Source organism: Tachysurus fulvidraco, chromosome 22, assembly GCF_022655615.1.
Source record: "Tachysurus fulvidraco isolate hzauxx_2018 chromosome 22, HZAU_PFXX_2.0, whole genome shotgun sequence".
Lineage (NCBI taxonomy): Eukaryota > Metazoa > Chordata > Actinopteri > Siluriformes > Bagridae > Tachysurus > Tachysurus fulvidraco.
In genome coordinates this window covers 6267868-6282568 of record NC_062539.1, presented here as the reverse complement: position 1 = coordinate 6282568, position 14701 = coordinate 6267868, and the positions used below count along the sequence as shown (strand labels likewise).

The window sequence follows — 14701 nt, the reverse complement described above, 5'->3', positions numbered from 1 at the left end:
AAGCTTGCACCAACTGTGATGCTCAGCTTCCTGGGTCATAAACTTTCAACTTCACCTCGCATGAAACTGTTCAGTACAGACAGCAGAGAATTCCAGCGTTCCAGTACAACGCCAAACAGCGTCCCCTGCTGGAATACTAGTGTGTTACATTCCCCATGACAAGAACTTCAAAAGACGAGATTCTAGCTTTTGGGCGATCATAGACTGTCGGTGTATCTTAAAATGACAAACTCCACAAGCCTATACTCTGCAGTCTGATTGGCTGTTCACACGCCCTTGTATATGAACTTGATATGGCATTGAAACAAAATCAAATCCCCAGAGCAAGTTATAGCTTTGTGTTCGTGACTCATTGAAGAAATTTCAAAAAATCATTAAAAGTTCAGTTTATGTGCAGTCGTTTGTAAATGAGCTACATTCAAAAGTCAGCAGTTGTTCAGCTGCTGTTATAGGGCTTTCTAAAAAGGAAATTTAATTACGTAAACAGCAGGAAAGTGTATATCACATTCAGCTTTATGATCGCTTCACTCCGACTGATGGTCTCAGTGCAGACATACAAGATCGGCCTGTCTTCTGTTCTTTATGATCATTTTTCTTCAACTGATAATGAAGCATGAGCATTTATCACTAAATTATTACATTCGGCTTGTTAATGAAAATGACCGTCAAGATGTAGGTTGTATTTAATACATCACGTAAATACATCTTTTTCAGCAGCGTATCCGTCATAACTCGACAGACATGGCCTCAGGTTCACCTTTTGTTGTTTTTGGACGCAAATGTACAAACCGATATGATCACATCTATAAACCTCCTCCTTGGTCACCTCCTTCTCCTCTTGCCCAGCAGCTCCATTCTCACCATTTTTCCTCCATTATATACCCCATGTCCGTCCTCTGTACCTGGCCAAACCTTCTCAATCTCTACTCTCTCCCCAGTCCCCTGTAATGTAAAGAAAGTACAGTATTGTATTAAAGGTAGAATCAGGTGTGTGAGGGGGTTGAGGATTGTTGGCTTTGCTACTTGTACTCACCTTGTGTGCCCTTCATCCTGCAGCTAAATAAATGTTCTTGAGACCTGGGTTCCGCCTACAAAGTACCTCTTTGACATGGAGAATGTCCTTTCCAACACCAGCATTTGAACCTACCCTCACACACACTCATGTCTCAAGGCGGTTAACAATTATTGGTCTCCACTCTGCTGTCTGGTTCTAGTTTTTAAGATGGTAGGGTTTCAAACCACAAGTCACTGATCGGATTTCCAGACAGCTTTACAGCAGAGTTTCACTGACCCTTGAGGGTTGGATAGAATTAAAAAAAAAAGGAAGCCAAGGTACTTGTCTGAATTATTATTGCGTACCTAGTTGCAGGTTCACGCAGTGAAAGGAAATAAACTTTTACTTCCTGACCCAAGTATCAACCCGAGACTGTTATGATACAATTCAGCCCCATAATTGCCGAATCATACGGCAGTCACATTTTCTACAATATGATCCAAATGGCAGCGAGACGGTCGCGTATCTCCAATAACACCGAACCTGTGACATCAGCGAACTTCAACAACATAGACTTAATCTTAAAACTAGAAGGAATTTCCTGGTCACACTGTTTACATTCGAAGTCTTTGACCATTCAGTACTCAGTAATAGAAGAGAATCAGGGAGTTTTTCCTCATCACCCTCGTGACTGACTCACTCATCAGGGATAAATTTATTCATGTATTGTTTCTATCCTGAATTGATGCCTTTTTAGTATCATACATTCGAACTGTGTGCAGAACCCGGAGGAGGTTGTAATGTTAATTATTTAAAAAAATAATGAGGAGAAGGACTAATTTGAGTAACAGGCTTACAGGCAAGTCAATTTTTTTTAATTGTTTTTTTCACACACACACCAGTTGTATTTCCTTTTTTATTAGTAATATTAATAAATCTCATTGCCTCGACTCATTTTAATCCATTCCATCATTTCGCCACTGCTTGTGAAGTATTGTATAATGACGCCAAAATATCATCGTAGCTCACAGCTCTACCTCAGGTCCTGTTGATGACTTTAGCATCTCAGGAGAGATGCTCTTAGCACTTGACTCCTCAACTACTGATTGTTTTGTTCTCAACCTTCACGATATTTCAGTTTCTCTCCTTTCCTGTCCACAGCTATCTGACCGATCTGGACCGTATCGCTGAGCCATCATATCTGCCCACCCAGCAGGACGTGCTCAGGGTCCGAATCCCAACCACGGGCATCATCGAGTACCCTTTCGACTTGCAAAGCATTATTTTCAGGTAGAAGACTTTATTTATTTATATATGTATTTATATATTTTATTTATTCCAAAATGCTCTCGGCTTCATTGGTGTCTGTGTGATTTAGTGACCTAAAAAGATCAAAACCGAACTTCAACATCAATCAACAGCTCTCCCTGCTGCAGATCTATTGATTTCTTTTTTTTAGCTGTAAAACCTGCAAAACTTTTTCTCTTGTCTAGTGAGACAAATATGGCTCTCTGGGATGCTCTCTCTCTCTCTCTCCTCCCTCTCTTTCTATTTTTGTATTTTTGTTTTATTTTTTAAATCAGATAGATGCTATGTTTCTGTTTGGAGGTCAGCATGCAAAGAGAATTGTTGTTACACACTCTAAATGTAAAAAGTGTCATCTCTGTAGTGAGAAGGAATGAGAGCGGTCCAATCCGGTATGTTTTTAAACTTTCAGTGGTCTTGTAGGTCATCCGTTCGACTCCTCTTCCTCCTTCTCGCTTTTGCTATCCGTGTCCGTTCAGAAGTTTAGAAGCTCGTCCTACATTACGGAGTGTGTGTGTGTGTTTGGAAGTAGGTCAGCGAGCCCCTGGCTGAAGGAAATGAGGACGGCCGATGTGAAGGAGCTTTATTTTTAGACATGCGCTCCTAGAGGGCCTCATTTATCAAAGGTCCCTCTGTGGGCCGCTGGCTCAGGGCTGGAGCGTTGGAGCTGCGCGGGTGGCGCTGTTCGCCCTAAAACCTGCCGTAAAGCTCTCGGCGCTCATCCGTCTGTTTCACCTCTCTCTCTCTCTCTCTCTCTCTCTCTCTCTCTCTCTCTCTCTCTCTCTCTCTCTCTCTCTCTCTCTCTCTCTCTCTCTCTCTCTCTGTCTCTATGTACACATAGTTTAGATGAGTGCTTTTTGGATCTCCTGTGATTTGAGAAGCCCAATAAATATGGAGTAAATCAATCTGGTGTAACAGTTTCTGTAGGTTAAGTGACACTCGAGAACACGCACACGCAAACACTTCTCACGTTTGCGGGTCATTTCTAATTCATTAAGAGGTATGAATCACCTTCTTTCTGACGATGAGACATCTCATTACATGTAGGATACAATATGATCCAGATGAAAAGTTGAACTGATTTATTACTTTTCAGTTCACACCTGACAGGACACAACAGTCTGGGTTAAAGGAAAAGTCTTCAGGACATACTGTAAGTGTGGCAGTTTATCTGGGGCTTTTCTGCAGCATAACAAGCTGAGGGTTTTGTTTTTATTTTCGGTCTCTTTAACATCAAGAGAAGGAAGACTAGAGTTCTAGATGGAGCTGACAAACTGATAAACATGGCAGTCTCTCTTTATCTCTCTCTCTTTCCATCTTTCTCTCCAACTCTCTCTCTCTCTCTCTCTCTCTCTGTTGCGCTCTTTTGTCTCGCTCTGTTTCACTCTGTCAATTGTTTCTCCATCTCTCTATCTCTGTCACACTCTTTTTATTTCTCTTTGTCTTTTTCTCTCCTTCTATCTCTGTCACTTTCTCACTCTCTGTCTCTCTCGCTCTCTATCTCCATTTCTCTGTCTTTCTCTCTGTTACTGTCTTTGTGTTTGTGTCTTTCTCTTTCCACCGCTCTCTGTCTCTCTCTTCTCCCTCTCTCTTTCTCTCTCTCTCTCTGCGTGCCTGCATTAGAATAACCCAAGTGAATGGAGCAAGTAACTGCTTTAAAAATCCTCCTTTTACCTGCACACTCCCAGGTGTGTCGATCTGTTCAGGACGAGAAATGATCCATCGCAGAGTCTGTCAATTACAACAGCAGTAATCTGGTCTGTAATTTTGACAGGGCAGTAGAGAGAAAAACGGTAAAATGTCTGATCCGGATGAAAAGAAAATAATGGAATTATCTCCGATTCAGCTGTAATTTCTAACGGAGGAGACAGGAAGCTACACGATTACGCCAAGAGGAAGGTCCCAGAGTAACCCTGTCTGAACAGAGGTGTACTTCCTGCACTGGCTAACAGAACAGACAGCATGCTAATGTGAAGAGGAAGTTCAAATCAAGTTCACAACTTTTTTTTTTTTTTTCTTTCTTATATTCTCACTTCCTTTTGCTCCACTACCACCACCACCACCACCACTACAGTCTGCATTCTTATTCTCCAATTTCAAAGTGCATCCATTCAATTGTTAGTGTTCACTGCTAGAAATGCCATCAGTGCCACTTCTATTTAGTTTGCTGAATAATTCTCAGGTTTGTTCCTCGTGTTATTTCATTCAGTCATGTACAGACGGTGCATCCACTAATGTACAGTGTCGTGTTGAAGAAATCATTTTCAAATGCGATCTGACAAACACGCGATCACACACACGCACACACCATATATCATTGTATATCTTATCTCTCATGGTCTTTTCATTTTTAGCTATTTTCTTTATTTATTAATATAGTTTGTGGGGTTTTATTATTATTATTATTATTATTATTATTATTAGTCTCTTGATATGACATTTTAATTTCAATTCAGTTCAACAAGCTTTATTGGCATGACTACATCCATGTACAGTGTTGCCAAATCTCTTATTAATAACCATATTATTACTAATATCCTATCACAGTGATGTTATTGTGCAAAGTTTTATACTTTTTATATAATTTTATTTTTTTATTTTTGTCTAATATTGTTTTATATGAAATGTTTCTTTCTTTAAGTCTTTTATACCTGCATTTTAACTGTCTGAGCTGCTGTGATAAAGTACATTCCAACCCTGGGATCTTATTTTTCACATTGGGTGTCCATAGGAACAGAGATACACCATCTTATTTCTGTCACCTGTAGCTAGAAGTAACGTGAACAGTTCCACGTGATCAACTCAATTTAATTTAAAGCAGGTTACTCAGCCTTGATTTTTTTCTTTTTTTTTTCTTTCCTGCTCTCAGAATGGTGGATGTTGGTGGGCAGAGGTCGGAGCGCAGGAAGTGGATCCACTGCTTCGAGAACGTCACGTCCATCATGTTCCTGGTGGCGCTGAGCGAGTACGACCAGGTGTTGGTGGAGTCCGACAACGAGGTGAGATGCACATAGCTTTCTAACCACCTTCATAATTCAACAGTTGATGCGGATTTAAAGAATCTCGTTCATGTTGGTTTAATGCTGAACGCAGTTGGCAAAACGCCTGTCGTGTTCAAAAATAAAAAGCAAATGAGAAGCCAATACAATAATATCAACGTTGGCAGCTGAATAATAAGTGGCTTAGTGCTTTACAACACTGGTAGCAGTGGTTAGTTTCATCAACGGCTTAAACCTTTCATCAAAGAAAGAAAGAGAATGAGAGAGAATGCTACTAAAATACTATCTTTCTTTCTGTTTTCCTTAAAGTTCTGACATTTCTATATTTCTTTCTTTTCCTTCCTTCCCTCTCTGTTCCTTCTTTCTTTACCTATTTGTTTCTCTGTTCCTTCCTTCCTCTCTCTCTCTCTCTCTCTCTCTCTCTCTCTGTTCCTTCTCTCCCGCCCTCCCTCCCTCTGTTCCTTCCTGCCTTCTTTCTGTTCCTTCCTGCCTTCCTTCTGTTCCTCCCTCCCTCCCTCCCTCCCTCTCTGTTCCTTCCTCCCTCTCTGTCCCTCCATCCCTCCCTCTCTCTGTTTCTCCCTCTCTGTTCCTTCCTCCCTACCTCGCTCTTACTCTGTTCCTTCCTTCCTCCCTCCCTCCCTCTCTGTTCCTCCCTCCCTCCCTCTCTGTCCCTCCATCCCTCCCTCTCTCTGTTTCTCCCTCTCTGTTCCTTCCTCCCTACCTCGCTCTTACTCTGTTCCTTCCTTCCTACCTCCCTCCCACTCTGTTCCTTCCTTCCTCCCTCCCTCCCTCTGTTCCTTCCCTCCCGCCCTCCCTCCCTCTGTTCCTTCCTGCCTTCCTTCTGTTCCTTCCTGCCTTCCTTCTGTTCCTCCCTCCCTCTCTGTTCCTCCATCCCTCCCTCTCTGTCCCTCCATCCCTCCCTCTCTCTGTTTCTCCCTCTCTGTTCCTTCCTCCCTCCCTCCCACTCTGTTCCTTCCTTCCTCCCTCCCTCCCTCTCTGTTCCTTCCTCCCTCCCTCCCTCCCTCTCTGTTCCTTCCTTCCTCCCTCCCTCCCTCTTTGTGCCTTCCTATCATTCATCCCTTCCTCCATCCCTCCCTCAGCTTGTTGAATACATGTCTTTACGTAACATCCTGAAGCCGGAAAAGTATGCAATTCAGTATCAGACTAAACACTGACACTTCTAGAGCTCTCTTCTTCTTCCTCTTCCTCCTCTTCTTCTTCTTCCTCTCCTACTTCCTCGTCCTCCACTCTCACGCTCGGCTCCTGAAGATCCATGATGACAGATACTGTTGTATAAAGCACTATGAATCTCAAATTCTATTCCGTTATATTCCTAGAGGCATGATTCAGTGCCGTACATAACAATGAGTAATCACTTCTATGCACAGAGCAGCATGTTGGCACAGGAAGTGCTTTCTGAATGTTAGGAAGCATTGATTGTGGTGTTTACTTTTTAAGAGGAGAAAAGTTTCTTTGTCAGGGGTTTAATCACTGATCATTGACTATAAAGCTGTCAGTACTAATGAGCCATCCTTTTCTTCTCAGAATCGTATGGAGGAGAGTAAAGCGCTTTTCAGGACGATAATCACATATCCGTGGTTTCAGAACTCCTCAGTCATCCTCTTCCTCAATAAGAAGGACCTCCTGGAGGAGAAGATCTCCTACTCCCACCTGGTCGACTACTTCCCAGAGTTTGATGGTACAATACGATTGGAAATGACCCAGTTATAAGATGTGCACCAGAAGCCAGCACAGTTTCTACTCTATAATACTTGGTTGATGAAAAAAGTAGCATGCAAAGTAATAATAGTGTGTTGACGCAAGACTTAATTTTATTCAAATATTTAGTGTGATTATGCAGAGGTCTAAAATATGTACATATGTACAGATATACAGATTTTTGTCTTCGTAGTGACGACCCTGACACCTGTTAGATCCCCAGGAGCTCCTGGTTGCACAATTTTACTCAACTATAAACCGTTCTAGAAAGGACATTATTTACATTTATATTATTTCCTGTCCAGTGTCACTCAATTGAGAATGAGGTTCCCTTCTGAGTCTGGTTCCTTTTTAGTTAGTAGTTAGTACATTTTAGTTCTGTTTCCATGCTTCTGTAAAGCTGCCTTGAGTGAATTGAATTGAAATCCTGTCCAGGGTTTCCCCCACCTTTTGACCGTTTACTGAGATATTATCCTTTGTGCAATAATCACTACAATAGATGGATGCATTCCAAAGCTTTGGTTTTTAATACAGAGACTTTACCACCCGTTCTGCTTAACGACCATCGACAAATATGACACAAATATGAAAAGTTCATATTTCAGGGAGAATTTGTTTTAATTTGCAACCCTCACACCAATATAATTGGGTCTATTAAAGATTGAATACAGAATAATTAATGATCACTTTATTCTTCTCTGGTCTTTAACACTTATAACAGCTGCTAACTGAAGGTTGTGTAAGTCACGTGATTAAAGAATAAGCGCTTCCTTTAACGTTCCCATGTCGCCGTGTTTCTCGTGCAGGGCCTCAGCGGGACGCACAAGCAGCACGGGAGTTCATCCTGAAGATGTTTGTGGATCTGAACCCCGACAGCGACAAGATCATCTACTCGCACTTCACCTGCGCCACGGACACAGAGAACATCCGCTTCGTCTTCGCCGCCGTAAAGGACACCATCCTGCAGCTTAACCTCAAAGAGTACAACCTGGTGTAGGCTGCCATCTCCGGGGACTACTCTCACACTGCAGCACAGAACAGACACACACACACACACACACAACACACTCGATTACCCACGGTCCACTCGGTTTTCCAGCCTCCTGTTTTTGTTTTTGTTTGAGGGTGTTCCAGACCATACCTGCTTTTATATCTTCTGTCTGTTTTGCCAAAGCCTGTCCACGTTCTCTCGTCGGCAGCTCGTGTTTAAGCGCTCCCTCCCTCCATCCCTCCCTCTAACCCTCCCTCTATCTCTTCCTCCTTCTTTTCCATTGGACTGTTTTGTGTCAGATTTGATGACGCGGGCGGGGTTATAGACGCAGAATTCTCGTTTTCATTCTTGTTATATATATATATAATGTTTGAAAACGGCAGAATCGATTAGACGATATCGCATTTATCGACTACGTTGTTCGAGGAAACTGGAATGGACATCTCTAACTTTTTCTTCTGCTTCTTCAGTCACATCTCCTGCCTGGATGGAGGGATCTCCAATTATATATAACTTTTTTTTTTTTTTAACATCCTGCTAATGGAGGGGAACATTTTCAAAAAGAAAATCTCACCTTATTTAAACACAGACACAAGGACAAGCGCTGTGGTGCCTGAAGTGCAGAATGGCTCCATTTCCTGTTTTCAGAGGAGTCAAGAATCCAAAGGGTTTTTATTTATTTTCTTTTTATTATTATTTAATTTTTTTTTAGGTGGGTCCCACAGGTGGTGTGAGGCGAGTCTTCACCTCACATCTACGAATGTAATCTTTGTGAGCATTGTTATTGTGGGGAAGGGGGTGAGGAAGGATGTAACGCCAGAACGAAGAGGAGAGCCGGACGCCAACACAAATCAGTGTAACGTTGCTCAGATGATCATTTAAAAAAAAGTTTTAATGATAGGTTACTATCGCACCTCAATCTTCGCAATCAAAGATGGGTAAGAAACTGAGATTCTTTTATTATTATTTTTTTTTAAGGATTATCTGGATTTATCCGTGTGTTGTACAAATATTGACTTCGTAGGTATCATTTTGCCAATTTTTCACACAGTTTAATCACAGCTCCATCACTTCCTTCCCGTGTCCTTTTTTTTTTATTGAAACTGCTTGCACCTTTCCTTATACACGTTTTTTCTTTCTCTCTCCCCCCCCCCCAAAAAAAAAAACAAAAAAACAATCCGTTTCTGGTAACATACTCTGCATGACTAAATTAAAAACCAGATACTTCATTAGTGCACTCATAATTCTCCAGATATCACCACCAAGCAGTGGCCTGACGCACATGTTCTTTTATTTGTTTAGGTTTTGTTTTTTTTGTTTTTTTTAAGACATCTTGTGAAATAAGAATTTGTGGACAGGTATATTAATTTAGCTTTGTTCAGGGGCAGGAGCTAGTGTTAAGTGAAAGGAGTGCAGTAAATCGCAAGATAATTGATTGTGTATATTTATATTTGTAAATACGTATACACTTTATTGCTTATGTAAAAACAAAAAAACCGTCTGTGGTACAGTATCTTTGGCAAAAAAAGTAAAAAAAATTACTTCGTTATTGTGTACGGTTTTGGTTGGTTTCTTATGAATTACAATATTATTGATACTGTGATTTTTTTTTTTATTATTATTATTATTATTATTATTATTTTTCCCTTACTCTTCACTACAATTATTCCGAAGACATACGCATAGCTGTACACGGAAGCAGTTATGAGCAATAGTGTGAGAAATCTCTCGGGTTTGGAAGAAAACCACGAGTACGGTCCCCTCTTACGTTCTGAATAATCTTACTTTCAGTATCTAAAGATACGAAACGTTTATTTCAAGAAGGGGAACGAATTAAAGATGACGTAAAAAGTACATAAAAGAATTGTTTATTTATCTAATTTATGGACCAGTTTTGACGTCGATGGGGTCTTTTTCTGCTGTACAAAACTATTAACTCTGTATTAGCTCTTATCGCAGTTTAGTTACTTTTTCTGGCAACCAATTTGGCAACAGGATTTTTTTTTTTTTTTTTTTTTTTTTACAGTATGCAGATTTTCTTCCTTTTTTTTTTTTTTTTTTTTAAGTAAACTTCAAATATCTGTAATACTTAAGTGAAGTGCTTCAAGCAATTAGGAAAGGAAAGTTATTTTATGATCGATATACCATCTCAGTGTACAATTTCTTTTCCCTTGCAGCGTGTTCTCTATTGTACAAATGATGAGCTGGTAGAAGGACGGGGGAAAAAAAGCTGTTGCCGTTTTCTACAGGTTTCCTTTCATATTTTATCATCAAGGGCTAGAAAAAGAAAAACACATAATATTTTCATACAGGAAGGTGAAGAGATGATGGGAGAAAAGTCTGGTTCATGCACAAGGAGCAAGGTGCAGTTAAAAAAAAAAAAAAAAAAAGGTTAGTTTTCCCTCTATTTAAAACTAATTTGAACTTGTTGTGAAAGCTCAGAACCTCATCAGGCATATGCACAAACTTTACTACTACAGCAAGAGTCAAGCTTATTTATAATAAGAATAATGAGCTTTAGGTTTAGTAGTGTGACATTTTAGGACTATTTTAAACCTATAAGATAAAAATGGGTGTTAGTAAAGGAGGACAGAGAAGAATGTTCCAGAGAAGAGTCCAAAACTACAATAAGCAAAAAAAACATGAGCGTATAGAACGTCAACACCTTACACAAAGGACATTTAATATAAATGATGCTGTGTCTTGTCTTGTGCATTAACAATTCCGGGGGTTTCTCAGAGTTTCTGAATTGCCTTTCATGCTTAAGGGAATCCATCCCTAGTGATAAATGAATCTAGATTGACGCACGGACAGAATCTTCATGAAGCCCCAAATTGTACAGATTAGCTGTAGCTTTTTCCACATTTTTGCCCACTTGCTTTAGCGTCACTCAGTATGTTAAAAACGCTTCTGCTTTGTTCATGAAAACGCCACTTTATACTTTTGTTCACCATGATTTGCTTGGCGGTGTCGCCCAAAACGTCTGGTTTCTCGGTTTAGCGAATTAGGCATGAATATAAATTTCAAATTTACCGTTTATATATCCATGTAAAAAGCTTGAAGACAACGTTCATTGTCTAAAGTGCTGTACAAATAAAACTGAATCGAATTGAATTCATCCACACTGATGTCTGTCATGAACCGTGTCTGCAATGGTGGCTCGAGTGGTTAAGGATCGGAGTTGTTGATCAGAGGATCAGGGTTCAAGCCCCAGCACTGCCAAGCTACCACTGTTGGGCCTCTTGAGCAAGAACCTTAACCCTCTCTGCTCCAGGGGCGCTGTATCATGTCTGACCCTGTGCTCTGACGCCATCCTCCAAATAGTTGGGAAGAAAGAATTTCACTGTGCTGTAATGTGTATGTGGCAAAAATAAAGGCGGCTGCTTCTTCTCAAGTCGACTTTACATTCGAATGAATTTAATCTAGAAAAGCCAGAAGGCCAGTAAGCAAAACACGGCCTGTCAGCAGGTCTGACATCTGTTCCGTCTGAGAGCTTTATAAAAACCAAGCAGTCATTTCTGAGGACGGGAACAAGCAGCGCTGCGCCATTTTGCGTTCTTGTTCATAACGTCTGTATTGACAGAGCCTCAGTGTAGGTCTAGAGTGTCAGTGAGGTTTATCTGGAGGTGGTGAGATCTCCACTGAATGAGGAAGAGCTGAAAATCTCAGTGTAGGTCATTTCAAATATTGAAAAGTAAAACGTACTCCAGTTTTACACAACAGTATTTTTGCAAACACTAAACACCCAAAAATGTACGAATTAAGAATCCGCATCGCTCGTGACCCTCGTCTTAGTATAACTGGTGTGCATCTGTGATTGGTTTTCATTCGTGGATTAAGATTTAATAATTAACGAACATCAATTCACGAATCGCAACACCGAAGTCTCCCTATGAAGACACGATGAACGTGTGTTTGTTTTAGGGGCTGATTGTAATGGATGCTAGTCCTATGGAGACTCTGAAGACGTGTAATGGTCTGATTATTTTATATGCACTTTCTTTTTCATTGTGTTTTTTGTTTTTTCATGCCACAAAGATGAGTAAAGCTTCCAAACCCCTTTTTGGAAGAGAAAGTTTTTACTACGTAGACCTCTGGAATCATTGGACCAGACTCTGTTTGTGATCATCATAAAAACTGTCAATGGAAAAGTATTTTCTTCTTTTTTTTTCTTTTCTTTTTTTTTTTTAAATAACAGCTCATCTGCACAGCGTTTTTATGTCTACCTCGATGAGAATTTGACATATTTTTGGGGCATTTTCAGTGTCACAACGCAAGAAGCACAAACACAGCACAGTGTATTGTGAAGCAGATTACTGATTATTTCTGGTCAGTTTTTTTTTTATCCCGTTTTATGATCCCTAACTATCATAATGCAGTATTGGCTAAGATCATGCAGTAGTTACACTTATTTAGCATTGCTGTATCATCAGAGTGCCTGTGATGAGTTTTAATGCGAATCACAGCTTATACTCGGGTATGCAAAGAGAGTAACATTAGCACAAGTGTTATCGGTAGAGAAAGTGGTACTGTGTGTGTGTGAGAGAGAGAGAGAGATTGAGAGAGATTCATCCAAGTAATTCTCCATGCAGAGGAACAAGTCGGTGATGTTTTGTAGCGACACTGTTACTGCAGGCTAGTACTTTTAAAATTCATGTTCTGCAAGTCACTTCTATCTTTCTAGATGCCATTGAAGTAATTTTCCCGTCTCTCTGTAAAGATGATGGAGAATGGCATGTGAAGTATCCCTTTCCCTCCTTTTTGTTTCCCCTTGCTACCAGATGTAAATGTTGAATTATATCACGTGCCAATTCCCTCCATGGACACTGAATTTATGTAAAGTGCAAACTGTCGTTCAGAACCATCGAGGACCGAACTCTGAGACACAGCGTTCCCCTTTTTAAACCCCAAATATAGTATAAAGAGAGAAAAAACACAATGAATTTATTCTATATTTAAGAGAAACTGCTGTTTTGTTTGTTTGTTTGTTTTGTTTTGTTTTTTAATAAACTGTAATTTTTAAAATGCATGTGCTCTGTGTTGGGGTTGGAATTTATGGGCTAAGAAAATATTACTATTAAAGCCCTCAAGGCGAGGGATCATATTGGACATTAATTTACAACATTCTCGCCATTTTTTTTTTTGTTTTGTTTTGTCTTTATTTGTATTGATTCATTACAACCACTGTTGCCTGAACCTCATTCAAACATGGAAAAGATTTTCATAACCGCCTTCTAAAAAAATCTATTAAAAAAAAATAAAAAATAAAGTATCTGTTTTAAATTGAAATAAATTTGTTCCTATACCTTGCTGCCTTTCTGGAATGTTTTCTTTGACTTCGTAGCATAGCCCTGACGTTTCGGAGACCTGTGGGATTTTCCTTCTCTGACGCATCTGTTTTAAACCATGAAAATTTTACTTGTCGGCCTTAAGACAAAGCTCGACAGTGTGGGAAATCTCTTATCGCCATGAGAGAATCATCCACGGTGAAGCATGGTGGTGGTAGCATCATGTGGTCGGGATGCTGCTTTTCTTCAAGAGGGACTAGGAAACTGGGCAAGGTTGAGGTCAATGTGGAAGAAGCCAAACATTGTGTAATCCTAAGAAGACACGTTCATCTACACAATAGAATTTAGATTTAAAGGTTTGAGTAGACAGCAACCTTGACACACACTAGCAAAGCTACAATGGACACAAGTGGTTCAAAACCAAATAATGAGAATCTGTGTGCAGTTACTCTTCGCCTTCCATGTCCATTAGCACTTGAGCAACTTTGCCAACTAGAATATTGCCAAAAATATCAGGATCCTGATCTAGACATCTCAGAATCCCTGTAGCTGGAACTGCAGACAAATGTGCCTCTGTTCAAATATTCATATCATTTGGTATATCAGTGAAACTAATACCTACACATATAGCCTCAAATATCTCGGACCATATTTTTAAAAAACAGCTCTTTTTTATTAGTGAACAACCAATCAAGGTCTTCAATGGAATGTGTCATACCTAGTAACAGTTTTAGCCCCAAATCCTCTCTGAGATAAAAGTTTGCACTGAGAAAAAACACCTGTGAAAGCAGCCTTAGGTGACTGCAAATCAGATCTATATGGTCTTTGAGCACAACAACCTCCTCATCAATACAACGTTTGTCAGACTGTATGAGGATGAGGTTCCCCTTTGAGTCTGGTTCCTCTCAAGATTTCTTCCTTCACCATTAAAAAGAGTTTTTCCTCACCACAGTCACCTGAGTCACATCAGACTTCCTCATTGGGGATAAATACAAACACATTTAAATATATCTAATAATAATAATCTAGAATTTTGTATTATATTATTCTTTATAATAACCTTTTGGTTTATGTTTATGTTCTGTAAAGCTGCTTTGAGACAACGACCGTTGTAAAAGGCGCTATACAAATAAATTTGAATCGAAGTGAATTGAATTGAATTATATCTGTTTACATTTGAAACTCATGAGCAGGGTTAGAGTTTGCATGACTCCAGAGTTGTTATAGAAAACGTGAAGTCTAGAAGAACTCGCTAGAACATCCCAGAATTTGTTAACTTAAAGCTTATGTATGAAGTTATTTATAAGCTATAAATATAATCGTGTAAGAATAAAAAAAAAATTAAAAACCTTTAAAAAAAATATCCTTTGTCTTATTTTTTAAGAAAAAATTCAACTTCAAGCAT

General features: G+C 39.7%; 1 protein-coding gene across 1 annotated transcript in view; it reads left to right on the top strand.

Annotated features, from left to right (window-relative positions):
• Nucleotides 1-13313, top strand: part of gna11b (guanine nucleotide binding protein (G protein), alpha 11b (Gq class)) — a 49139-nt gene extending 35826 nt beyond the window's left edge. The window contains exons 4-7 of the mRNA XM_027150535.2: nt 2156-2284; nt 5169-5298; nt 6844-6997; nt 7824-13313. Of these exons, the coding sequence (XP_027006336.1) occupies nt 2156-2284; nt 5169-5298; nt 6844-6997; nt 7824-8014 (604 nt within the window). The 3' untranslated portion in view covers nt 8015-13313. The remainder of the gene's footprint in view (nt 1-2155; nt 2285-5168; nt 5299-6843; nt 6998-7823) is intronic.
• Nucleotides 13314-14701: the final 1388 nt, after the last annotated feature.